Genomic DNA, 27332 nt, shown 5'->3' with positions numbered 1-27332 from the left:
TAAAGCTGCTTCCATAGTGTTGTTTGATTAATCTGCCTTCCGATATTAAACTGCAGCTTGTGCTATGGTTGTTTTTTTGCTAGCAGCTGAATCTTTGAGTAAACCAACAGAGGCTTGCTGTGGTGGCTATTATTTTTATTTTGAGAGTTTGTGCTAGTTATTTTGTTTTTGTATGCATTTGCTGTTTTGTTTAGTTTTTAAGATATCTTTCTATCTCAAAAGCACCGTGTGGTATATTGCGTGACTTAACTGATGTGTTTTGTGTCTCTGTTTAGCATGTAGCTTGAGATGCTACACATGCATTACCGCAGACCCAAGATCATGCACAGACACCAGATCTTGTGAACCTGGGCTTGATCGATGTTTCTCTCTCAAATTCAATGGTAAGTTCTTTCATTTTCCATACTGAAATGAATCAGACAGCCAATACTAATTTTTGCTTTATTAAATTCTTGGTTCCTGTTTGGTTTCTGTGTTTTGAAGGCGTGACCACCAAGGGCTGCATAAACAGTCTGAGCTGTGCTGTAGGTGTCATTTCATGCTGTGAAGGAGACCTGTGTAACAGTGCAGTGCCAACTGGTTCCAGTGTCCTCCTGCTGCTGGTATCTTCAGCCCTCATCACTCTCTTTCTCTAAGGCTCTGGGATCCTCTTATTTTAATGCTGCACTTCTTGTGTCTGAACCAATTTGTACCACTGCAGATGAATAAAAACAATTAAGTTTCACTGGAAACTATATCTCAAAGTCAATTACATAATCTTATGCACATGTTAATCCTTTGCTTTCACTCATGGATTGAATAAAAAGAGCTGGCTATACAATGAAAATCAAGCACGTGTCACTTGCCCATTGGCGGTTCTAGGGAGGGGCCTATGTAAATAAAGTTTATTTACACACTTTATTTCATTTGGGGTTATGCATTTATCATGTAAGTTAGTTAACTAAGTTAGTTATTGCTATTACACATACCCTTACATAAAGAGTAACTATTCCTTATTGAAAAGTGTGCAAAAAGAACTTAATCAGATGCTGAGGCTCTATGACTTCTTTCTCAGGTTTGAAACACAGGACATTTCCTTGGAATGCAATAAATTGCTACAGCCTATCTCAATTACTGAACCTTGCCCCAGTCTGGTCGTCGACCCTCCCAAAATTCAGTCCCTTTTTAGTCAGATAGGCAGGAGGAAATCCACAGGCCCAGGTGACATCCCTGCTCATCTCTTAAAGATCTGTGCAGAGGAGCTCACTCCAGCTTGTTGTCCTGTATTAAAGCAGTCTGTGGATTCACACACAGTTCCTATTCAAAATCCACCATCATTCCTATTCCAAAAAAGTCTTGTCCAACTGAATATAACGACTACAGACCTGTGGCGTTAACTTCTGTGGTTATGAAATGAAAAATATGTGGTGTCTATAAAGTCGCTTAATAATATTCAACACAGCCAAGTATGGTTTTAAGGTTCTTTAGTTAGATTTCTGGTAGATTAGTTAGATTTCTCATAGCCTCATAGTTCTCATAGAAACACATATTTCAGACATGAACCAAGCGGGCCCCCTTGTGGGCCAAACAGAACACTACCAAACTATTACATCACATGCGTAAAACATAAACATTACAGTATAGTGTATACTGAAAGCAGAATTTTAGCTCTGAGTTAGATCCACTCCAGTTGGCCTACAAGCGGGTGCAGGGTACAGACGATGCAATTAACAGCGTCAGTCATCTGACTTTAAAACACCTTCAAGACCCTAAGGCCATATGCACGTTTGTTGTTTATTGATTTTAGTTCTGCCTTTAATACATTTCAGCCTCATCTGCTGACAAGGAAGCTAACCCAGATGACTGTTAATCCTCTAAACCTCTGGTTATTATTTTAACATAGAACACAGAATGTCAGGGTCAATAACACACTTTCACATTCAAAATCAATCAGCACAAACTCTTTCATTCCCACATCGATAAAAATTCTTAATATTGTTTCTTAGGGCTGCGGGTTGTGCATTAGTGTCATGGTGTCCCTGTATACTTTTTATATTTTCTTAACTTTGTTATTTTATCTCTCATGCTGTGTTTTTGCAGATCTTGTGCAAAATGATAGCAATGTATGTTGTGTTGTTCTGTATTGCTATGTGTTTTTTTTGATTGTTTTTATTGATTGATTGAGTGGAAGCAGCTAAATGTTTGGCAGAAATATGAGTCCAAGACAAATTTCCCCAAGGAGGAGTTCATTTATTAACTACTATTTTGAAGCCTTGAGTCTTCTTTCATGGTCACTTCTTTTTAAAAGCCAGAAGTGACCATGTTTAGAGAAGAGGTTGATTGAGGTTGATTACTAATTGTTATTTGTCCATTCTGGTTTGCAGGTTGCCAAGGCTGCAACTTGCACATCAAATGAAGCAGACACAGTTACAGCATCAATGTAACTCTTAATGGGAACACTTTTTACTAAATGTTCTCAATGCTTCATTGAAGATGGGTTGAAACCAGAAGAGGTCTACTGAGGTAATATATCAAGTGAGAAATAGTCATATTCTTAACAGGTTCCAAACCATTTGATCCCCTTTGTAACTAAATGAGTTACTAATGGCCATTGGACAAACAGCAGGTTAAAGGTACTTAAAGCTTTTGAAACAGAAATACTTCAACTACTTCTTATGTTGCCTACAAAAAATATATTCTAGTCTAATTCCAGTCTAGTCTTTCAACTTGCATGATGGTATATTCTCAACATTTTCATGGCACAAAATATCTGCCCTGAGACTCACCGCTTTTGAATCAATTCATTTTTCTTTTGTATTGATACCAAATATAATGTAGTTTTAAAAAACTTGACACCTCCTTGAGTTCAAAACAAACCTTCAAAATCAGAATGTTTGTATCCTTACACTTCTTCTCTGATGACACTAATATAAGAAACCACATGTGTCAGACACAGAAAATAAGGCAATGTGATAAAAGGACACTTGAGTGGGTTAATTGCAACTGCTAAAGACTCACTATATATATTGTTTTATTTTTTTATATTTATATTATTCTGCTATTTGAGTGGACTGCAGCAAAACTCAACAACAATGATCGAGGTGGGAATCTCAGAGTAACTCAAGATACTATAGAATACACAACATGTGGTTCACCTTAATGTTATCAAGACACGTCCATTCTGCAATAACTGATGTATGCAAGATAATCCCAAATAACTGAAGACTATGCAAGGCTTCTTAAAAAGGTCAAGTGTGATGTATTTATTCATTGCAATATGGTGTCTGTTAAACCTCTTATCATGCTTCTTCCTTTAACTTCTTTTCACTGCTGTATGACAATATCCTGCTCTTCTTCTTTTTCTTCTTCTGTCTGTCAACTTCTTCTTGAGTTAGTTAACCTCTGTTTAAATTACTCTCATACATGCCATGAGCGAAAGCTGGAGGAGTCATGAAGTAGTCATGCGATTAGTCCAACTGGCAGGGAAATCTTTTAAGAGCGTTTTTTTTCTTCTGTTAAATTATTCATATCTGGCACTAGTGATTCAATAACTGCATCTCAGAAGTCAAGAAGACGATATATTGCTGTGTCAATTTTTTGTTTCATCCCTCCTGACAGTAAATGAAAATGTTTTATTTAATTAATCCATCCATGAATCCCTCTCCTCTAGAATCATCTTCCAACAAACATAACCCTTATGAATTGGCACTATAAAGATTGATTGATTGATTGATTGATTGATTGATTGATTGATTGAGTGATTGATTGATTGATTGATTGATTGATTGATTGATTGATTGATTGATTGGTTGATTGATTGATTGATTGATTGATTGATTGATTGATTGATTGATTGATTGATTGATTGGTTGATTGATTGATTGATTGATTGATTGATTGATTGATTGATTGATTGATTGGTTGATTGATTGATTGGTTGGTTGATTGATCTGTAATGTGCCCTGTTAGACCCAGGTTTGACTCTGTTTAGCCCTGCAGAGGAAGCCAGAGTGCTGCTGAGGGCTTTAGTCAAATCACCTCAGTGAACCACATTGATTTCCTCATTCAGACAGAACCCAGAGAGCTCCAGACAAACAACTAGGCACAAGCTTTGGAATGAAACAGACTGGACTGAGTGTACACAGACAAGCAGCACAATTAAAGTCTTGAGTATAAACACAAGTTTCTGTAGTAAAAGGGTAAAGACTGCCCCCTAGTGCCCACACAGCACATTACCTTGCATTTGGAGTTGTAGTTTACCGTCCTCCTGGCCCATATTCTGAGTTTCTATCTGAATTTGCAGAATTTTTATCAGATTCAGTCCTGAGCAGTGATAGAATAATTGTTGTTGGTGACTTCAATATCCATGTGGATGTTGATAATGATAGCCTGAGCACAGCTTTCATGTCACTATTAGACTCTATTGGTTTCACCCAGGGTGTAAACGAACCTACTCATCGTTTTAACCACACCCTGGATCTTGTTTTAGCTCATGGAATTGAAATCCATAACCTTACAGTTTCCCTAGAAAATCCTCTGCTATCAGACTATTTTTTTTTTTTATTACATTCGATTTTGTCCTACCAGAATTACCTCTGCCTGGAAGAGGTGTGCTCTCTAGAAGTTTGTCGGATAATGCTGTTGCTAGATTTAAGGAAGCCATTTCAGCTGTTTTTGATTCAGTACTGTGTTTCAACCCAGTTGGAAACTCTTATGATAGCTTTAGTCCCTCTCAGCTAGATCAGTTTGTTGATAGTGCAGTGGATTCGCTGAGAGTTACTCTGGATTCGATTGCTCCCCTGAAACAGAAGGTTGTCAAGCGGCGGAGAGTGGCTGCATGGTTCAACTCAGAAACCCGTACTCTAAAACAATCGTCGCGGAATTTTGAAAGAATATGGCGCTCGACCAAAACGGTAGAATCTCGTTTTTTCATAGAAGATATATTTGTATATAGAAGATATATGAAGGCTCTACGTCACGCCCGAGCTGCCTACTACTCCTCTCTAATCGAGGAAAACAAAGGCAATCCTAGATACATCTGCACCCCTTCCGTCATCTCCTCCTCCTCTTTCTCCTGGCTTGGCAAACTTTAAATCTAATTTCCCTTTCAGGCAAAATAAAGGTCTGAACTGAAAAAGAAAACCATGTTATGTGTTTTTATCCCTTTGTTTTGAATCACTTCTTTTTTGATTCGATAACTGACTTTAAGCATGCCCTCTTAAAAAAGTCAGGGGTCAAAGTCAGCTATTATTGAGATAGCTATAATAAGCAATGTTAATCTTTTAATACCCAGCAGTCATTAAGTGTCAGAAAAACTGGAGAAAATTTATTTACGGCTCTAAATCAAATCATGTGAAGCCTCATTTCATTTTAGGATCCAGCTTGCCTAGACATTATAAAACAATATGGTGAACCAGAGTAACTCTTGGCATGATGGTCACATCTAATTTTGTCTCATTTTATAAAGCCAACATTTATATTTGTTCCGTGTCTTGCAGCAGCCAGCCCTGAACTCTCCTGTTTGTTTTCCTCCTCTTCTCCATCCTCAGACTCTGCAGTACTGGTGCTCCTCAGGGTTGTGTCAGCTCACCTGTTCTCTTAACTCTGTACACCAATGAATGCACCAGACTCTATGCAGAGAGCTACATCATTAAATTCTTGGATGATACAGCTATCCTGAGCGTAATGCACAGAGACAGCAGTCCTTCTTTTTATCACTCTGAAGTAGAACATTTTGTGCTCTGGTGTGATACAAACTACATTGTTTTAAATGTTAAAAAGGCCGAGGAGATGGTGTTTGATCCCAGGGGAGTGGGTGATCATCATCCTGTGGTCATCCACAAGGAAAGTGTAAATGTTTGTACATACATGTGAACATTAATCCCATAATCTTTTTCTTCATTCCCCCCCGAAAAAAGGTATTGGCTGCCTGTTGGATAATGAGGTCACTTTAGTGCGGGTGTTATTCATGTCACTTGGGGCGAGGCTTTCTGAGGAAATGCAAATGCTCTGAAAAAAAACTGAGGAGAGGTTGTCAGGAAGAGGAACACATCCTCTCTCACTGGTCCGATCAACAACAATCTACTTTGCTCTCTGTTCACCATGAAGCTGTATGGAGCTTTGATCCTGTTTGTGACTCTATCTACAGGTAAGAACAGCTTTAGAGTTAGCTATTAGTGCACTGAGCAAACACATAGTAACTGAAATAAAAGAAATGGGTTTGATTTTTATGTGATGTCAGAAAGTTGAAGAAAAAGTTCCCTCCTTGCAAAAAATGTGCCTATCGTTATAGTCTTTAAACTTTGGTTTAACAGGTTTAATCTGTGAACTGTTGTTCTGGCCATGTGCCTTCTGACTTTAGAACAGTGTACATTAGTTTGAGTAGGTCAACAAATTACTCTCTTTCTGAAGAAACCTTTGTGAAATGTAAATTACCATCTTCCTTCTCCCATTTTGTCAATTCTCTACTTGGCTTTTCCATTGAGGCATACATGCCCCAAAAAATAAACCAGTGGGTCAAAATCAAACACAAAGCACAGCATGATAAAGCTATAGGATAAAATACATGGTTAAAGAAATTTGGCTAAATATAAAAGTATGTCCAAGCCCCTTCTCTAAACTTAAATTTCATTTGACTTTCTCAGGGCCTCTTAAATAGTTTTTAGTCATGACTGAAGTTTTGTTTTTGTTTTCTCTTTTCTGTCAAACTCTCTTATCGGAAACCTTTCTGTAGGTGTTAATTTCTGCTAACACGCAGATCATGCAAAACAAAAACAACATAATGTGAACTCTTTGTGAACTGGTCAAATGCACGTCACACCTACCCATTCACATCCATTCATACACTGATGGCAGTGGTTGCTATGTAGGGAGACAATCAGAAGTAACTAATCCCATTCATAAGCATTCATACACCGCCGACGAAGCAGCGAGAGCAATTCAGGGTTAAATGTCTTGCCCAGGGACACATCGGACATGTTGCTGCAGGAGCTGGGAATCGAACCCGCAACCTTCCAGTTGAGAGACGACGACACAGAACCGCAGCCCAATAATAAAGGCTGTTAACGTTGTGTACCTGCGTGCTTGTGCTCGTGCATCAACTGTACCGTGTGGAAGCACACCTCTCCGAAGTGATCCAGGGCCAAGGAAGTGTACAGTGCTCGAGCAAGGGCACGGTACGGACTGCGTAGTGTGAGCGCGCCCTAAGTTAGCGTTGAGAGCCGGCACTAGCTATCGCTGGCATCGCTGGCTGATTTCTGTAAAGCTGCTTCCATAGTGTTGTTTGATTAATCTGCCTTCCGATATTAAACTGCAGCTTGTGCTATGGTTGTTTTTTTGCTAGCAGCTGAATCTTTGAGTAAACCAACAGAGGCTTGCTGTGGTGGCTATTATTTTTATTTTGAGAGTTTGTGCTAGTTATTTTGTTTTTGTATGCATTTGCTGTTTTGTTTAGTTTTTAAGATATCTTTCTATCTCAAAAGCACCGTGTGGTATATTGCGTGACTTAACTGATGTGTTTTGTGTCTCTGTTTAGCATGTGGATTGAGATGCTACACATGCATTGCCGCAGACCCAAGATCATGCACAGACACCAAATCTTGTGCAGTCATCTTCGATCGATGTTTCTCTCTCCCAATTGGTAAGTTCTTTAATTTTCAGGCTTGTAAAGCTAATGATGAGAATTCAAAGCACACACTGAAATTAATCATCAGACAGCCAATACAAGTTTTTGCAGTATTAAATTCTTGGTGGCTGATTGGTTTCTGTGTTTTGAAGGCACTGACGTGACCACCAAGGACTGCATAAACAGCCTGGTATGTGCTGCAGGTGTCATGTCATGCTGTGAAGGAGACCTGTGTAACAGTGCAGTGCCAACTGGTTCCAGTGTCCTCCTGCTGCTGGTATCTTCAGCCCTCATCACTCTCTTTCTCTAAGGCTCTGGGATCCTCTTATTTTAATGCTGCACTTCTTGTGTCTGAACCAATTTGTACCACTGCAGATGAATAAAAACAATTAAGTTTCACTGGAAACTATATCTCAAAGTCAATTACATAATCTTATGCACATGTTAATCCTTTGCTTTCACTCATGGATTGAATAAAAAGAGCTGGCTATACAATGAAAATCAAGCACGTGTCACTTGCCCATTGGCGGTTCTAGGGAGGGGCCTATGTAAATAAAGTTTATTTACACACTTTATTTCATTTGGGGTTATGCATTTATCATGTAAGTTAGTTAACTAAGTTAGTTATTGCTATTACACATACCCTTACATAAAGAGTAACTATTCCTTATTGAAAAGTGTGCAAAAAGAACTTAATCAGATGCTGAGGCTCTATGACTTCTTTCTCAGGTTTGAAACACAGGACATTTCCTTGGAATGCAATAAATTGCTACAGCCTATCTCAATTACTGAACCTTGCCCCAGTCTGGTCGTCGACCCTCCCAAAATTCAGTCCCTTTTTAGTCAGATAGGCAGGAGGAAATCCACAGGCCCAGGTGACATCCCTGCTCATCTCTTAAAGATCTGTGCAGAGGAGCTCACTCCAGCTTGTTGTCCTGTATTAAAGCAGTCTGTGGATTCACACACAGTTCCTATTCAAAATCCACCATCATTCCTATTCCAAAAAAGTCTTGTCCAACTGAATATAACGACTACAGACCTGTGGCGTTAACTTCTGTGGTTATGAAATGAAAAATATGTGGTGTCTATAAAGTCGCTTAATAATATTCAACACAGCCAAGTATGGTTTTAAGGTTCTTTAGTTAGATTTCTGGTAGATTAGTTAGATTTCTCATAGCCTCATAGTTCTCATAGAAACACATATTTCAGACATGAACCAAGCGGGCCCCCTTGTGGGCCAAACAGAACACTACCAAACTATTACATCACATGCGTAAAACATAAACATTACAGTATAGTGTATACTGAAAGCAGAATTTTAGCTCTGAGTTAGATCCACTCCAGTTGGCCTACAAGCGGGTGCAGGGTACAGACGATGCAATTAACAGTGTCAGTCATCTGACTTTAAAACACCTTCAAGACCCTAAGGCCATATGCACGTTTGTTGTTTATTGATTTTAGTTCTGCCTTTAATACATTGCAGCCTCATCTGCTGACAAGGAAGCTAACCCAGATGACTGTTAATCCTCTAAACCTCTGGTTATTATTTTAACATAGAACACAGAATGTCAGGGTCAATAACACACTTTCACATTCAAAATCAATCAGCAAAAACTCTTTCATTCCCACATCGATAAAAATTCTTAATATTGTTTCTTAGGGCTGCGGGTTGTGCAATAGTGTCATGGTGTCCCTGTATACTTTTTATATTTTCTTAACTTTGTTATTTTATCTCTCATGCTGTGTTTTTGCAGATCTTGTGCAAAATGATAGCAATGTATGTTGTGTTGTTCTGTATTGCTATGTGGTTTTTTTATTGTTTTTATTTATTGATTGAGTGGAAGCAGCTAAATGTTTGGCAGAAATATGAGTCCAAGACAAATTTCCCCAAGGAGGAGTTCATTTATTAACTACTATTTTGAAGCCTTGAGTCTTCTTTCATGGTCACTTCTTTTTAAAAGCCAGAAGTGACCATGTTTAGAGAAGAGGTTGATTGAGGTTGATTACTAATTGTTATTTGTCCATTCTGGTTTGCAGGTTGCCAAGGCTGCAACTTGCACATCAAATGAAGCAGACACAGTTACAGCATCAATGTAACTCTTAATGGGAACACTTTTTACTAAATGTTCTCAATGCTTCATTGAAGATGGGTTGAAACCAGAAGAGGTCTACTGAGGTAATATATCAAGTGAGAAATAGTCATATTCTTAACAGGTTCCAAACCATTTGATCCCCTTTGTAACTAAATGAGTTACTAATGGCCATTGGACAAACAGCAGGTTAAAGGTACTTAAAGCTTTTGAAACAGAAATACTTCAACTACTTCTTATGTTGCCTACAAAAAATATATTCTAGTCTAATTCCAGTCTAGTCTTTCAGCTTGCATGATGGTATATTCTCAACATTTTCATTATAAAAAATATCTGCCCTGAGACTCACCGCTTTTGAATCAATTCCTTTTTCTTTTGTATTGATACCAAATATAATGTAGTTTTAAAAAACTTGACACCTCCTTGAGTTCAAAACAAACCTTCAAAATCAGAATGTTTGTATCCTTAAACTTCTTCTCTGATGACACTAATATAAGAAACCACATGTGTCAGACACAGAAAATAAGGCAATGTGATAAAAGGACACTTGAGTGGGCTAATTGCAACTGCTAAAGACTCACTATATATATTGTTTTATTTTTTTATATTTAGATTATTCTGCTATTTGAGTGGACTGCAGCAAAACTCAACAACAATGATCGAGGTGGGAATCTCAGAGTAACTCAAGATACTATAGAATACACAACATGTGGTTCACCTTAATGTTATCAAGACACGTCCATTCTGCAATAACTGATGTATGCAAGATAATCCCAAATAACTGAAGACTATGCAAGGCTTCTTAAAAAGGTCAAGTGTGATGTATTTATTCATTGCAATATGGTGTCAGTTAAACCTCTTATCATGCTTCTTCCTTTAACTTCTTTTCACTGCTGTATGACAATATCCTGCTCTTCTTCTTTTTCTTCTTCTGTCTGTCAACTTCTTCTTGAGTTAGTTAACCTCTGTTTAAGTTACTCTCATACATGCCATGAGCGAAAGCTGGAGGAGTCATGAAGTAGTCATGCGATTAGTCCAACTGGCAGGGAAATCTTTTAAGAGCGTTTTTTTTCTTCTGTTAAATTGTTCATATCTGGCACCAGTGATTCAATAACTGCATCTCAGAAGTCAAGAAGACGATATATTGCTGTGTCAATTTTTTGTTTCATCCCTCCTGACAGTAAATGAAAATGTTTTATTTAATTAATCCATCCATGAATCCCTCTCCTCTAGAATCATCTTCCAACAAACATAACCCTTATGAACTGGCACTATAAAGATTGTTTGATTGATTGATTGACTGATTGATTGATAAATCAATCAAAATAGTTTTTAGTCATGACTGAAGTTTTGTTTTTGGTTTATTTTTTCTCTCAAACTCTCTTATCAGAAACTTTTCTGGTGGTGTTAATTTCTGCTAAGACGCAGATCATGCTAAACAAAAACAACATAATGTGAACTCTTTGTTGAAACTGCTCAATTGCAAAAGCATCGTGTGGTATATTGCGTGACTTAACTGATGTGTTTTGTGTCTCTGTTTAGCATGTGGCTTGAGATGCTACACATGCATTACCGCAGACCCAAGATCATGCACAGACACCAAATCTTGTGGTCCTGGGCTTGATCGATGTTTCTTTCTCAAATTCAATGGTAAGTTCTTTCATTTTCTGTACTGAAATGAATCAGACAGCCAATACTATTTTTTGCTGTATTAAATTCTTGGTTGCTGTTTAGTTTCTGTGTTTTGAAGGCACTGACGTGACCACCAAGGGCTGCATAAACAGTCTGAGCTGTGCTGTAGGTGTCATGTCATGCTGTGAAGGAGACCTGTGTAACAGTGCAGTGCCAACTGGTTCCAGTGTCCTCCTGCTGCTGGTATCTTCAGCCCTCATCACTCTCTTTCTCTAAGGCTCTGGGATCCTCTTATTTTAATGCTGCACTTCTTGTGTCTGAACCAATTTGTACCACTGCAGATGAATAAAAACAATTAAGTTTCACTGGAAACTATATCTCAAAGTCAATTACATAATCTTATGCACATGTTAATCCTTTGCTGTCACTCATGGATTGAATAAAAAGAGCTGGCTATACAATGAAAATCAAGCACGTGTCACTTGCCTTGTTTTTAAAAGCACACTTTATTTCATTTGGGGTTATATTGGGATATGTGTAAGAAAAGTGAACACTACAGGAGTTTGTCCTGGAGTTTTATAGTGAGCAATAAAGGATCTCGAGTCAAGACTTTTTTCTTTGCGTATTTATTGTCTGAGAATAAATACTTCAGCAGAAGGGGAAATTCAGCACAGAGGTAACAAGTGTTACAAGTGTACAAGAATTCTCCCAGGACAGTCCCGGGAGCGTTGCATATTTCTACGCCACGCAGGGCATCTTTCATATTACACAAACATGAGTGATGCACTGTCATTCGTAAGACGCACCTTAAAGGTGGAGTCTTGGACTTATATGCTTGGAGATAAAGGCAATCTAAGGTTGAACAGAGAAAAGCGCATGTACCCTGTTTCTTAAAACAGAGCAGGGTTGAGAAGGAAACTATACTGCGGTAAGTCACGCTTTTGTAAAACAGTCGCTGGTAAAACAAGAAGTAACTCTTCTGTGTTTAGCAATGTGCACGCATAAATGAGGTCATATGGAGGTCATATGATATTTTCCATCACAAACTCCAAAAAGGTTTTAGGCTGTTTATAAAAAGTGTTTGTAGCCACTTTGATACCACTTGTTCATTTATTAACTTTTAGTTTGAGGCCTTTAGTCAAGCAATTTTTCATCCTTTTTTCAAGCCAGAAGTGAGCATGTTTGGAGAAGAGGGTGATTGAGGTTGATTACATTTCTTAACAGGTTCCATACCAAATTAGTCACCCTCTGCTGGCCATTGGACATACAGCAGGTTAAAGGTACTTTTGCATTGACTAAGCTTTTGAAACAGAAATACTTCATCTACTTCTTATGTAGCCTACAAAAAATATCTTCTAGTCTAATTACAGTCTTCTAGTCTTTCAGCTTGATGGTTTTGCATGATGGTATATTCTCAACATTTTCATTATAAAAAATATCTGCCTTGAGACTCAACGTTTTTGAATCAATTCATTTTTCTTTTGTATTGATACCAAATATAATGTAGTTTTAAAAAACTTGACACCTCCTTGAGTTCAAAACAAACCTTTAAACTCAGAATGTTTGTATCCTTAAACTTCTTCTCTGATGACACTAATATAAGAAACCACGTGTCAGACACAGAAAATAAGGCAATGTGATAAAAGGACACTTGAGTGGGCTAATTGCAACTGCTAAAGACTCACTATATATATTGTTTTATTTTTTTATATTTATATTATTCTGCTATTTGAGTGGACTGCAGCAAAACTCAACAACAATGATCGAGGTGGGAATCTCAGAGTAACTCAAGATACTATAGAATACACAACATGTGGTTCACCTTAATGTTATCAAGACACGTCCATTCTGCAATAACTGATGTATGCAAGATAATCCCAAATAACTGAAGACTATGCAAGGCTTCTTAAAAAGGTCAAGTGTGATGTATTTATTCATTGCAATATGGTGTCAGTTAAACCTCTTATCATGCTTCTTCCTTTAACTTCTTTTCACTGTTGTATGACAATATCCTGCTCTTCTTCTTTTTCTTCTTCTATCTGTCAACTTCTTCTTGAGTCAGTTAACCTCTGTTTAAATTACTCTCATACATGCCATGAGCGAAAGCTGGAGGAGTCATGAAGTAGTCATGCGATTAGTCCAACTGGCAGGGAAATCTTTTAAGAGAGTTTTTTTCTTCCGTTAAATTATTCATATCTGGCATCAGTGATTCAATAACTGCATCTCAGAAGTCAAGAAGACGATATATTGCTGTGTCAATTTTTTGTTTCATCCCTCCTGACAGTAAATGAAAATGTTTTATTTAATTAATCCATCCATGAATCCCTCTCCTCTAGAATCATCTTCCAACAAACATAACCCTTATGAATTGGCACTATAAAGATTGATTGATTGATTGATTGATTGATTGATTGATTGATTGATTGATTGATTGACTGATTGATTGATTGATTGACTGATTGATTGATTGATTGATTGATTGATTGATTGATTGATTGATTGATTGATTGATTGATTGATTGACTGACTGACTGACTGATTGATTGATTGATTGATTGATTGATTGATTGATTGATTGATTGATTGGTTGGTTGATTGATCTGTAATGTGCCCTGTTAGACCCAGGTTTGACTCTGTTTAGCCCTGCAGAGGAAGCCAGAGTGCTGCTGAGGGCTTTAATCAAATCACCTCAGTGAACCACATTGATTTCCTCATTCAGACAGAACCCAGAGAGCTCCAGACAAACAACTAGGCACAAGCTTTGGAATGAAACAGACTGGACTGAGTGTACACAGACAAGCAGCACAATTAAAGTCTTGAGTATAAACCATAGACTGTAAATATTACTGGACGAACCCTGACCCGTCTGTGACATAGGCAGAAAATGAGTCCAATCGACGGCCGCATCCATATTGGATTTGCAGTCTCAACCTAACTTCGGATCAACCTAGCAACAGCAGTAAGGCGGGACCGGCGGGACTTAGCTCCGCCCATTCAGCTCGACGTTAGCGTCCACTTGACAGCATAGCTAACAGCTAGGCTGCTATCATCAACTATTCCTGCTCGTCCTGAGAAAACTCTACAAACAGTAAGTTAACATTTAACTTTTCTACAACACAGTTAAAACTAATTATATTCAACACAAATATTTAATTAAAGTCTTAAAACTACACTTTTTTAAATATACAATTATGTTTATGAGTTATTTGTCAGAGAAGTTAGACTTTGTCAGTGTTAGCAGAGAAATACATTAACAAAGTTTTATCCATAAACTGTAAATAAATATGAGACATCCAGAAGAAATCAATATTACAAAGCATACAGTTCATGTTACTGTTCTGACAAAAAGAGGAATGTCTGTGTTTTATATTTACTGATGTCAACAGCGATGAGGTGAACATGACAACTGAAAAATAATTATTTAGTATTTATTATAAGACATTTGTTTTCTATTGAACCTGTGAAGTCATGGAGTCTGTGGACAGTGTCAGCTTCACACCAAAAACTTTAAGTATTAGAAAAAATAGTGTTTAAGACTGGCATCTATTATGATGAGTTGCAGCTACCTTGTTCAATATTATTCCTTCAGATGTGGCTCATAACAAAAAAACAGCCTGAACTGTCACATGTAGTTAACTGTACATTTTGTCTTGTCTGAGGCATTAATTGAACACCTTTGTATTTCTCCTATAGACACAGTGTGGATTATTGGTGACTTGTCCGTCGAGGTGCCCAGAGAGCTGCAGAGACAGAGGAAGAAACCTGAGCTTCAACAACATCTGCATTTGTTGGTTCTTCTGGGGTGGACTTCGGTTGCTTCTCTTCAACAGCTCGCTGTGAGGGAGGTCTCCCCTGGATGGCCTGAGTGATGTCACCCACAGGCTGAGAGCTGAGACGGGTTTTAAGCCTTTTGACAAACCGTTACACCGCGCCCACCTGTCAAGCTGGTCAGCTACACGCCTTATTGTGAATAACTCTTATCCTTCATCAAAACATTCACCCCCCCCGTACAGTGTGTGTCAATGGAGACATGAGCTAATCACACCTATTTGTTTGTTTTGTACCAAGCTGTAAACATGTTCATCTCTGCTGTAAAAACAGACTTTTTTTAATGTTGTTTTTCAGATTAAATAAATATTTCTATATAAATGCACTCTTTTATGTCTACTTATGAGTATACATTTCAGATTAATGCTCAACTCAATAGCTTAGGGAAGGAAGTCTACTTTTACACAACTTCTTACTCTTTTGATAAATACTAATGTAGTTCATTTCTGAAAGTGGGATGGAACAGAGTCATTGCAAAAATATGACCTTAAACACAGCCCCATTCTTAAATCAAGATACGTGGAGAGTAAATAAGATCAATAACTTGTGAATAAAAACACAGTTAAAAATGATTTAGAAATGTAGTCTTCCCTGATCAATATCACATAATATCAACTTCTCCCATCTAAACTGGACAAAGGGTTTTAAAATGGGAAGAAAATAGTTTGATTGCAAGTTGTTTGGAGGAGATCTATTTTTATTTGAACAGCTGAAGCATGAATACAGTCTTCTAAGGTGCAAACCCTCCTCCTCCTCCTGAAGCCTGTGGAGCTCCTTCATGTACTGCTGTCTTATCTGTTGGCCATCTTCTCTCAGCAGAACTTTGACTGTTGAAAAGTCATTCAGAAGAAGCTCGAGCATGTGACATGGATCCAGGAGAACATGGACTTTTAGTGAGGGGTCTTCAGGATGGAAAAGAAAGAGAGAAAATATCAGTTATTCATTAAATCATTTTTTTTGTTCTCATCTATTTTTCTGTATTCATGTGTGTGTAAGAGTACATTTATAAATTCAACAGTGTACTACCCAGACAACAAAGGTCCAGTATTCAGGTAATCAACATCTATTTAAAGTTAAGAAGATAAACATTATTGTAATCATGCTGTTTTCAGCTCTCTCACTCACACAATGATATTCCACATCAAATGGTCTCAGATTTTGTGAGGAAAAATTAAGCAATTTATTGTGGATAGTACTTCATCTTTACATTAATTAATGAATTATTTAAATCATTAACAGGTCCCAACTCTCTGTGCTTTAGTACAGAACATACAGTAACTCATTTATTATTAACATGAGCTCAGTACATGGCTGTACTCTTCAAACTATTTCTTATACTTTATATCTATGTGCTTTATATCTTATTTTCATTCCATATGTTATTTATATTTTATATTTCTACAGCTATATTCTGTGTATGAGTTCAGTGAAAATTAATCTGGTTATTAATATAGTTCTTAATGGTTACAGATGCTCTTACAAAGTGAAGTTTTTTTTATTTGTTAACAGTTTGTACAAATCTTAAGACACTACATCAACCATGTAACTTTAATGTCATCCTCTATAACCTACACAGCACATTAGGTTGAGTTCAGTTTATGTTACTGACGGATAATTACTACACAAAGTTTGTTTTTAATGTCCACATTTACGTGGAGTATAACATTCATCATAACATCAGATAACCACCGAGATGAACCTTTAGCTTCTAACATCACACAAACTCATTATTTTCAACAACAACATCTTAACAACAAACATTTCTAAACCATTGACCGTAAATAATGTAAATAATGAGCTACACAGTTAGCCGACTGGTTTACAAGCTAACGCTAAACAAGCTAGGTCCGTAAATATAAACACATGAGTAAGCAGTAAATATAACACTAATATATCACTTACCGAAAAAAACTGAAGCATCAACTTGTTGGATGGTCTGTTAACCGCACAGCAAGCCATGTATGTTGTCAGATATGTGTTAAACAAACTCTCCAAACAATGTAAGAAAGAGGAGAAATCAGACGGATCAAGCTGTTAGCCTCCTGACCTGCTGACCGCGCAGAGCTGTCAGTCAAATCTGACGCAACCAAATATGGGCATAGTCGTTTTCCTTAATAGAATAAAATCCGATGAGTTATAAAAAAATTCACCCCCCCCACAGTGTGAGGAGAAGAGGCCGTCAACTTCTCAGATACATCTCGTTTTTTGAACCAGGCTGTAAACATGTTGATTCCTGTGGTAAAAACGGGCTTTTTTGGCTGTGGGCTTATGGCACTTCCGGCGCTTCTGCAGCCAGCCTCAAGCGGAACCTCGAGGAACTGCAGTTTTTTGTACTTCCGCATAGGCTTCATTTTTCGAGACCGGAGGTTGCCCCTTGGTATAAACACAAGTTTCTGTAGTAAAAGGGTAAAGACTGCCCCCTAGTGCCCACACAGCACATTACCTTGCATTTGGAGTTGTAGTTTACCGTCCTCCTGGCCCATATTCTGAGTTTCTATCTGAATTTGCAGAATTTTTATCAGATTCAGTCCTGAGCAGTGATAGAATAATTGTTGTTGGTGACTTCAATATCCATGTGGATGTTGATAATGATAGCCTGAGCACAGCTTTCATGTCACTATTAGACTCTATTGGTTTCACCCAGGGTGTAAACAAACCTACTCATCGTTTTAACCACACCCTGGATCTTGTTTTAGCTCATGGAATTGAAATCCATAACCTTACAGTTTCCCTAGAAAATCCTCTGCTATCAGACCATTTTTTTTTTATTACATTCGACTTTGTCCTACCAGAATTACCTCTGCCTGGAAGAGGTGTGCTCTCTAGAAGTTTGTCGGATAGTTCTTTGGCTAGATTTAAGGAAGCCATTTCAGCTGTTTTTGATTCAGTACCGTGTTTCAACCCAGTTGGAAACTCTTATGATAGCTTTAGTCCCTCTCAGCTAGATCAGTTTGTTGATAGTGCAGTGGATTCGCTGAGAGTTACTCTGGATTCGATTGCTCCCCTGAAACAGAAGGTTGTCAAGCGGCGGAGAGTGGCTCCATGGTTCAACTCAGAAACCCGTACTCTAAAACAATCGTCGCGGAATTTTGAAAGAATATGGCGCTCGACCAAAACGGTAGAATCTCATTTTTTCATAGAAGATATATTTGTATATAGAAGATATATGAAGGCTCTATGTCACGCCCGAGCTGCCTACTACTCCTCTCTAATCGAGGAAAACAAAGGCAATCCTAGATACCTCTGCACCCCTTCCGTCATCTCCTCCTCCTCTTTCTCCTGGCTTGGCAAACTTTAAATCTAATTTCCCTTTCAGGCAAAATAAAGGTCTGAACTGAAAAAGAAAACCATGTTATGTGTTTTTACCCCTTTGTTTTGAATCACTTCTTTGTTGATTCGATAACTGACTTTAAGCATGCCCTCTTAAAAAAGTCAGGGGTCAAAGTCAGCTATTATTGAGATAGCTATAATAAGCAATGTTAATCTTTTAATACCCAGCGGTCATTAAGTGTCAGAAAAACTGGAGAAAATTTATTTACGGCTCTAAATCAAATCATGTGAAGCCTCATTTCATTTTAGGATCCAGCTTGCCTAGATATTATAAAACAATATGGTGAACCAGAGTAACTCTTGGCATGATGGTCACATCTAATTTTCTCTTATTTTATAAAGCCAACATTTATATTTGTTCCGTGTCTTGCAGCAGCCAGCCCTGAACTCTCCTGTTTGTTTTCCTCCTCTTCTCCATCCTCAGACTCTGCAGTACTGGTGCTCCTCGGGGTTGTGTCAGCTCACCTGTTCTCTTAACTCTGTACACCAATGAATGCACCAGACTCTATGCAGAGAGCTACATCATTAAATTCTTGGATGATACAGCTATCCTGAGCGTAATGCACAGAGACAGCAGTCCTTCTTTTTATCACTCTGAGGTAGAACATTTTGTGCTCTGGTGTGATACAAACTACATTGTTTTAAATGTTAAAAAGGCCGAGGAGATGGTGTTTGATCCCAGGGGAGTGGGTGATCATCATCCTGTGGTCATCCACAAGGAAAGTGTAAATGTTTGTACATACATGTGAACATTAATCCCATAATCTTTTTCTTCATTCCCCCCCGAAAAAAAGGTATTGGCTGCCTGTGGGATAATGAGGTCAGAAGCTCAGTCTGTAGGGACTTGGGTTGGGAACCAGAGGGTCGCCGGTTCAAGTCCCTGTGCGGACCAAGTATGGAAGTTGGTCTGGTAGCTGGAGAGGTGCCAGATCACCTCCTGAGCACTGCTGAGGTGCCCTTGAGCAAGGCACCACACCCCCTCCCCACCACCAGCTCAGGAGCGCCCATTGTGGGCTGCTCTGTCACTCTGACATCTCTCCATTAGTGTATGTCCAGAGGATCCTGTTTGTGTGCATGTGTGTATATACTTCAGCCTATGTGTGTGTTGCATGACTACAGAGTGTAAAAACTGAAATTGAAAATCAATGAAAGTACATCTTAAATCTTTAGTGCTGGTGTTATTCATGTCACTTGGGGCGAGGCTTTCTGAGGAAGTGGTCTGAAAGAAAACTGTGGCGAGGTTGTCAGGAAGAGGAACACACTTCTCTCACTGGTCCGATCAACAACAATCTACTTTGCTCTCTGTTCACCATGAAGCTGTATGGAGCTTTGATCCTGTTTGTGACTCTATCTACAGGTAAGAACAGCTTTAGAGTTAGCTATTAGTGCACTGAGCACACACATAGTAACTGAAATAAAAGAAATGGGTTTGATTTTTATGTGATGTCAGAAAGTTGAAGAAAAAGTTCCCTCCTTGCAAAAAATGTGCCTATCGTTATAGTCTTTAAACTTTGGTTTAACAGGGTTAATCTGTGAACTGTTGTTCTGGCCATGTGCCTTCTGACTTTAGAACAGTGTACATTAGTTTGAGTAGGTCAACAAATTACTCTCTTTCTGAAGAAACCTTTGTAAAATGTAAATTACCATCGTCCTTCTCTCATTTTGTCAATTCTCTACTTGGCTCTTCCATTGAGGCAAACATGCCCCAAAAAATAAACCAGTGGGTCAAAATCAAACACAAAACTACGACGGAGGATTAGGGCCACGTTAAAAAAAATTAATTACATTTACGAGTTTAATCTCGTAAATTAACGAGTTCCAGACCAGCCTGTGCAAAAATTATGAAAGTAGAACTCTTAAAGTCTTTAAAGAATAAAGTCGTTATTTTAGTCCGTATCAGAAGAGCAGCAGCATCCTGTTCTCAAATGACAAACATGGAGCATCTTGTCCTAAAGGTTTCACTAATAAGGCAATAGGCTACTTCCTTGTGTTGTCGATAAAAACAGTTCAAGAGAAGTTTTCACTTCAATTTGCAAGACCTTGTTTATCTGTAAAATGATGTATGAACAGGACACAAACTGGCTCTGCACATGAGACACTTTAACAAAGCAGACCGATAACAGACACAAATAGTTGTGTTGGGGTTTTACTTATGCAGATATGAAACTATGATGCTTTTGGCACATCATCATCTTTACATTGTCATAAAATATCAGCACCCTGAAAAGATACTGCAAGAAACTGTGGTTTTTCCAAAGAAAGAAGCACACTGACTTGGCGGAAGATGTCTGCAGAGGAAGATACTTTAAGAGTTCTACTTTCATCATTTTGCGCAGGCTGGTCTCGAACTCGTTAACTCGTTAATTCTCATAAATTCTTGTAAATTTACGACTTTAATGTCGTAACTTTATTGTCGACTTTATTGACGTAAATTTACGAGTTTAATCTCGTAAATTTAGGACTTTAATCTCGAAATAAAAAAAATAAAAAAAAGTTTTACCATGGCCCTAATCCTCCGTCGGACAAAACACAGCATGATAAAGCTATAGGATAAAATACATGGTTAAAGAAATTTGACTAAATATAAAAGTATGTCCAAGCCCCTTCTCTAAACTTCAATTTTATTTGACTTTCTCAGGGCCTCTTAAATAATTTTTTGTCATGACTGAAGTTTTGTTTTTGGTTTATTTTTTCTCTCAAACTCTCTTATCAGAAACTTTTCTGGTGGTGTTAATTTCTGCCAACACGCAGATCATGCAAAACAAAAACAACATAATGTGAACTCTTTGTTGAAACTGCTCAATTGCAAAAGCACCGTGTGGTATATTGCGTGACTTAACTGATGTGTTTTGTGTCTCTGTTTAGCATGTGGCTTGAGATGCTACACATGCATTGCCGCAGACCCCAGATCATGCACAGACACCAGATCTTGTGGTCCTGGGTTTGATCGATGTTCTACTTTCAAAAAGGATGGTAAGTTCTTTCATTTTCCATACTGAAATGAATCAGACAGCCAATACTAATTTTTGCTTTATTAAATTCTTGGTTCCTGTTTGGTTTCTGTGTTTTGAAGGCACTGACGTGACCACCAAGGGCTGCATAAACAGTCTGAGCTGTGCTGTAGGTGTCATGTCATGCTGTGAAGGAGACCTGTGTAACAGTGCAGTGCCAACTGGTTCCAGTGTCCTCCTGCTGCTGGTATCTTCAGCCCTCATCACTCTCTTTCTCTAAGGCTCTGGGATCCTCTTATTTTAATGCTGCACTTCTTGTGTCTGAACCAATTTGTACCACTGCAGATGAATAAAAACAATTAAGTTTCACTGGAAACTATATCTCAAAGTCAATTACATAATCTTATGCACATGTTAATCCTTTGCTTTCACTCATGGATTGAATAAAAAGAGCTGGCTATACAATGAAAATCAAGCACGTGTCACTTGCCTTGTTTTTAAAAGCACACTTTATTTCATTTGGGGTTATATTGGGATATGTGTAAGAAAAGTGAACACTACAGGAGTTTGTCCTGGAGTTTTATAGTGAGCAATAAAGGATCTCGAGTCAAGACTTTTTTCTTTGTGTATTTATTGTCTGAGAATAAATACTTCAGCAGAAGGGGAAATTCAGCACAGAGGTAACAAGTGTTACAAGTGTACAAGAATTCTCCCAGGACAGTCCCGGGAGCGTTGCATTTTTCTACGCCACGCAGGGCATCTTTCATATTACACAAACATGAGTGATGCACTGTCATTCGTAAGACGCACCTTAAAGGTGGAGTCTTGGACTTATATGCTTGGAGATAAAGGCAATCTAAGGTTGAACAGAGAAAAGCGCATGTACCCTGTTTCTTAAAACAGAGCAGGGTTGAGAAGGAAACTATACTGCGGTAAGTCACGCTTTTGTAAAACAGTCGCTGGTAAAACAAGAAGTAACTCTTCTGTGTTTAGCAATGTGCACGCATAAATGAGGTCATATGGAGGTCATATGATATTTTCCATCACAAACTCCAAAAAGGTTTTAGGCTGTTTATAAAAAGTGTTTGTAGCCACTTTGATACCACTCGTTCATTTATTAACTTTTAGTTTGAGGCCTTGAGTCAAGCAATTTTTCATCCTTTTTTCAAGCCAGAAGTGAGCATGTTTGGAGAAGAGGGTGATTGAGGTTGATTACATTTCTTAACAGGTTCCATACCAAATTAGTCACCCTCTGCTGGCCATTGGACATACAGCAGGTTAAAGGTACTTTTGCATTGACTAAGCTTTTGAAACAGAAATACTTCATATAGTTCTTATGTAGCCTACAAAAAATATCTTCTAGTCTAATTACAGTCTTCTAGTCTTTCAGCTTGATGGTTTTGCATGATGGTATATTCTCAACATTTTCATTATAAAAAATATCTGCCTTGAGACTCAACGTTTTTGAATCAATTCATTTTTCTTTTGTATTGACACCAAATATAATGTAGTTTTAAAAAACTTGACACCTCCTTGAGTTCAAAACAAACCTTCAAACTCAGAATGTTTGTATCCTTACACTTCTTCTCTGATGACACTAATATAAGAAACCACGTGTCAGACACAGAAAATAAGGCAATGTGATAAAAGGACACTTGAGTGGGTTAATTGCAACTGCTAAAGACTCACTATATATATTGTTTTATTTTTTTATATTTATATTATTCTGCTATTTGAGTGGACTGCAGCAAAACTCAACAACAATGATCGAGGTGGGAATCTCAGAGTAACTCAAGATACTATAGAATACACAACATGTGGTTCACCTTAATGTTATCAAGACACGTCCATTCTGCAATAACTGATGTATGCAAGATAATCCCAAATAACTGAAGACTATGCAAGGCTTCTTAAAAAGGTCAAGTGTGATGTATTTATTCATTGCAATATGGTGTCAGTTAAACCTCTTATCATGCTTCTTCCTTTAACTTCTTTTCACTGTTGTATGACAATATCCTGCTCTTCTTCTTTTTCTTCTTCTGTCTGTCAACTTCTTCTTGAGTTAGTTAACCTCTGTTTAAATTACTCTCATACATGCCATGAGCGAAAGCTGGAGGAGTCATGAAGTAGTCATGCGATTAGTCCAACTGGCAGGGAAATCTTTTAAGAGAGTTTTTTTCTTCTGTTAAATTGTTCATATCTGGCACCAGTGATTCAATAACTGCATCTCAGAAGTCAAGAAGACGATATATTGCTGTGTCAATTTTTTGTTTCATCCCTCCTGACAGTAAATGAAAATGTTTTATTTAATTAATCCATCCATGAATCCCTCTCTTCTAGAATCATCTTCCAACAAACATAACCCTTATGAATTGGCACTATAAAGATTGTTTGATTGATTGATTGATTGATTGATTGATTGATTGATTGATTGATTGATTGATTGATTGATTGATTGATTGATTGATTGACTGATTGATTGATAAATCAATCAAAATAGTTTTTTGTCATGACTGAAGTTTTGTTTTTGGTTTATTTTTTCTCTCAAACTCTCTTATCAGAAACTTTTCTGGTGGTGTTAATTTCTGCCAACACGCAGATCATGCAAAACAAAAACAACATAATGTGAACTCTTTGTTGAAACTGCTCAATTGCAAAAGCACCGTGTGGTATATTGCGTGACTTAACTGATGTGTTTTGTGTCTCTGTTTAGCATGTGGCTTGAGATGCTACACATGCATTGCCGCAGACCCCAGATCATGCACAGACACCAAATCTTGTGGTCCTGGGCTTGATCGATGTTCTACTTTCAAAATGGATGGTAAGTTCTTTCATTTTCCATACTGAAATGAATCAGACAGCCAATACTAATTTTTGCTGTATTAAATTCTTGGTGGCTGATTGGTTTCTGTGTTTTGAAGGCACTGACGTGACCACCAAGGGCTGCATAAACAGTCTGGGCTGTGCTGTAGGTGTCATGTCATGCTGTGAAGGAGACCTGTGTAACAGTGCAGTGCCAACTGGTTCCAGTGTCCTCCTGCTGCTGGTATCTTCAGCCCTCATCACTCTCTTTCTCTAAGGCTCTGGGATCCTCTTATTTTAATGCTGCACTTCTTGTGTCTGAACCAATTTGTACCACTGCAGATGAATAAAAACAATTAAGTTTCACTGGAAACTATATCTCAAAGTCAATTACATAATCTTATGCACATGTTAATCCTTTGCTTTCACTCATGGATTGAATAAAAAGAGCTGGCTATACAATGAAAATCAAGCACGTGTCACTTGCCTTGTTTTTAAAAGCACACTTTATTTCATTTGGGGTTATATTGGGATATGTGTAAGAAAAGTGAACACTACAGGAGTTTGTCCTGGAGTTTTATAGTGAGCAATAAAGGATCTCGAGTCAAGACTTTTTTCTTTGTGTATTTATTGTCTGAGAATAAATACTTCAGCAGAAGGGGAAATTCAGCACAGAGGTAACAAGTGTTACAAGTGTACAAGAATTCTCCCAGGACAGTCCCGGGAGCGTTGCATATTTCTACGCCACGCAGGGCATCTTTCATATTACACAAACATGAGTGATGCACTGTCATTCGTAAGACGCACCTTAAAGGTGGAGTCTTGGACTTATATGCTTGGAGATAAAGGCAATCTAAGGTTGAACAGAGAAAAGCGCATGTACCCTGTTTCTTAAAACAGAGCAGGGTTGAGAAGGAAACTATACTGCGGTAAGTCACGCTTTTGTAAAACAGTCGCTGGTAAAACAAGAAGTAACTCTTCTGTGTTTAGCAATGTGCACGCATAAATGAGGTCATATGGAGGTCATATGATATTTTCCATCACAAACTCCAAAAAGGTTTTAGGCTGTTTATAAAAAGTGTTTGTAGCCACTTTGATACCACTCGTTCATTTATTAACTTTTAGTTTGAGGCCTTGAGTCAAGCAATTTTTCATCCTTTTTTCAAGCCAGAAGTGAGCATGTTTGGAGAAGAGGGTGATTGAGGTTGATTACATTTCTTAACAGGTTCCATACCAAATTAGTCACCCTCTGCTGGCCATTGGACATACAGCAGGTTAAAGGTACTTTTGCATTGACTAAGCTTTTGAAACAGAAATACTTCATCTACTTCTTATGTAGCCTACAAAAATAGTCTAATTACAGTCTTCTAGTCTTTCAGCTTGATGGTTTTGCATGATGGTATATTCTCAACATTTTCATTATAAAAAATATCTGCCCTGAGACTCAACATTTTTGAATCAATTCATTTTTCTTTTGTATTGATACCAAATATAATGTAGTTTTAAAAAACTTGACATCTCCTTGAGTTCAAAACAAACCTTTAAACTCAGAATGTTTGTATCCTTAAACTTCTTCTCTGATGACACTAATATAAGAAACCACATGTGTCAGACACAGAAAATGAGGTATTGTGATAAAAGGACACTTGAGTGGGCTAATTGCAACTGCTAAAGACTCACTATATATATTGTTTAATTTTTTTATATTTATATTATTCTGCTATTTGAGTGGACTGCAGCAAAACTCAACAACAATGATCGAGGTGGGAATCTCAGAGTAACTCAAGATACTATAGAATACACAACATGTGGTTCACCTTAATGTTATCAAGACACGTCCATTCTGCAATAACTGATGTATGCAAGATAATCCCAAATAACTGAAGACTATGCAAGGCTTCTTAAAAAGGTCAAGTGTGATGTATTTATTCATTGCAATATGGTGTCAGTTAAACCTCTTATCATGCTTCTTCCTTTAACTTCTTTTCACTGCTGTATGACAATATCCTGCTCTTCTTCTTTTTCTTCTTCTGTCTGTCAACTTCTTCTTGAGTTAGTTAACCTCTGTTTAAGTTACTCTCATACATGCCATGAGCGAAAGCTGGAGGAGTCATGAAGTAGTCATGCGATTAGTCCAACTGGCAGGGAAATCTTTTAAGAGCGTTTTTTTTCTTCTGTTAAATTGTTCATATCTGGCACCAGTGATTCAATAACTGCATCTCAGAAGTCAAGAAGACGATATATTGCTGTGTCAATTTTTTGTTTCATCCCTCCTGACAGTAAATGAAAATGTTTTATTTAATGAATCCATCCATGAATCCCTCTCCTCTAGAATCATCTTCCAACAAACATAACCCTTATGAACTGGCACTATAAAGATTGTTTGATTGATTGATTGACTGATTGATTGATAAATCAATCAAAATAGTTTTTAGTCATGACTGAAGTTTTGTTTTTGGTTTATTTTTTCTCTCAAACTCTCTTATCAGAAACTTTTCTGGTGGTGTTAATTTCTGCTAAGACGCAGATCATGCTAAACAAAAACAACATAATGTGAACTCTTTGTTGAAACTGCTCAATTGCAAAAGCATCGTGTGGTATATTGCGTGACTTAACTGATGTGTTTTGTGTCTCTGTTTAGCATGTGGCTTGAGATGCTACACATGCATTACCGCAGACCCAAGATCATGCACAGACACCAAATCTTGTGGTCCTGGGCTTGATCGATGTTTCTTTCTCAAATTCAATGGTAAGTTCTTTCATTTTCTGTACTGAAATGAATCAGACAGCCAATACTATTTTTTGCTGTATTAAATTCTTGGTTGCTGTTTAGTTTCTGTGTTTTGAAGGCACTGACGTGATCACCAAGGGCTGCCAAAACAGTCTGAGCTGTGCTGTAGGTGTCATGTCATGCTGTGAAGGAGACCTGTGTAACAGTGCAGTGCCAACTGGTTCCAGTGTCCTCCTGCTGCTGGTATCTTCAGCCCTCATCACTCTCTTTCTCTAAGGCTCTGGGATCCTCTTATTTTAATGCTGCACTTCTTGTGTCTGAACCAATTTGTACCACTGCAGATGAATAAAAACAATTAAGTTTCA

General features: G+C 37.8%; 1 protein-coding gene across 5 annotated transcripts; it reads left to right on the top strand.

Annotated features, from left to right (window-relative positions):
• Positions 1-630: 630 nt before the first annotated feature.
• LOC109994214 (lymphocyte antigen 6G-like) lies at positions 631-27332 on the top strand. Of its 5 annotated transcripts, none has more exons than XR_010664898.1 (5): positions 631-2502; positions 5898-6127; positions 18908-19840; positions 21349-21456; positions 21557-21909. XR_010664898.1 is itself a non-coding variant. In XM_065949423.1 (3 exons), exons 1-3 carry the CDS (start codon positions 6082-6084, stop codon positions 7911-7913), a joined length of 309 nt encoding a protein of 102 aa, XP_065805495.1. In that variant the 5' UTR covers positions 5917-6081; the 3' UTR covers positions 7914-8108. The 5 variants fall into 5 exon arrangements, 1 of the variants encoding a protein (XP_065805495.1); XR_010664899.1 differs by lacking the exons at positions 631-2502; positions 5898-6127 and adding an exon at positions 18010-18271 and having other exon boundaries at positions 18908-19082; positions 19278-19840; XR_010664897.1 differs by lacking the exon at positions 631-2502 and having other exon boundaries at positions 4955-6127.

This window comes from Labrus bergylta, chromosome 2, assembly GCF_963930695.1.
Source record: "Labrus bergylta chromosome 2, fLabBer1.1, whole genome shotgun sequence".
Lineage (NCBI taxonomy): Eukaryota > Metazoa > Chordata > Actinopteri > Labriformes > Labridae > Labrus > Labrus bergylta.
The sequence above is the reverse complement of the archived record's forward strand: the minus strand, read 5'-3'. Positions and strand labels throughout refer to the sequence as shown.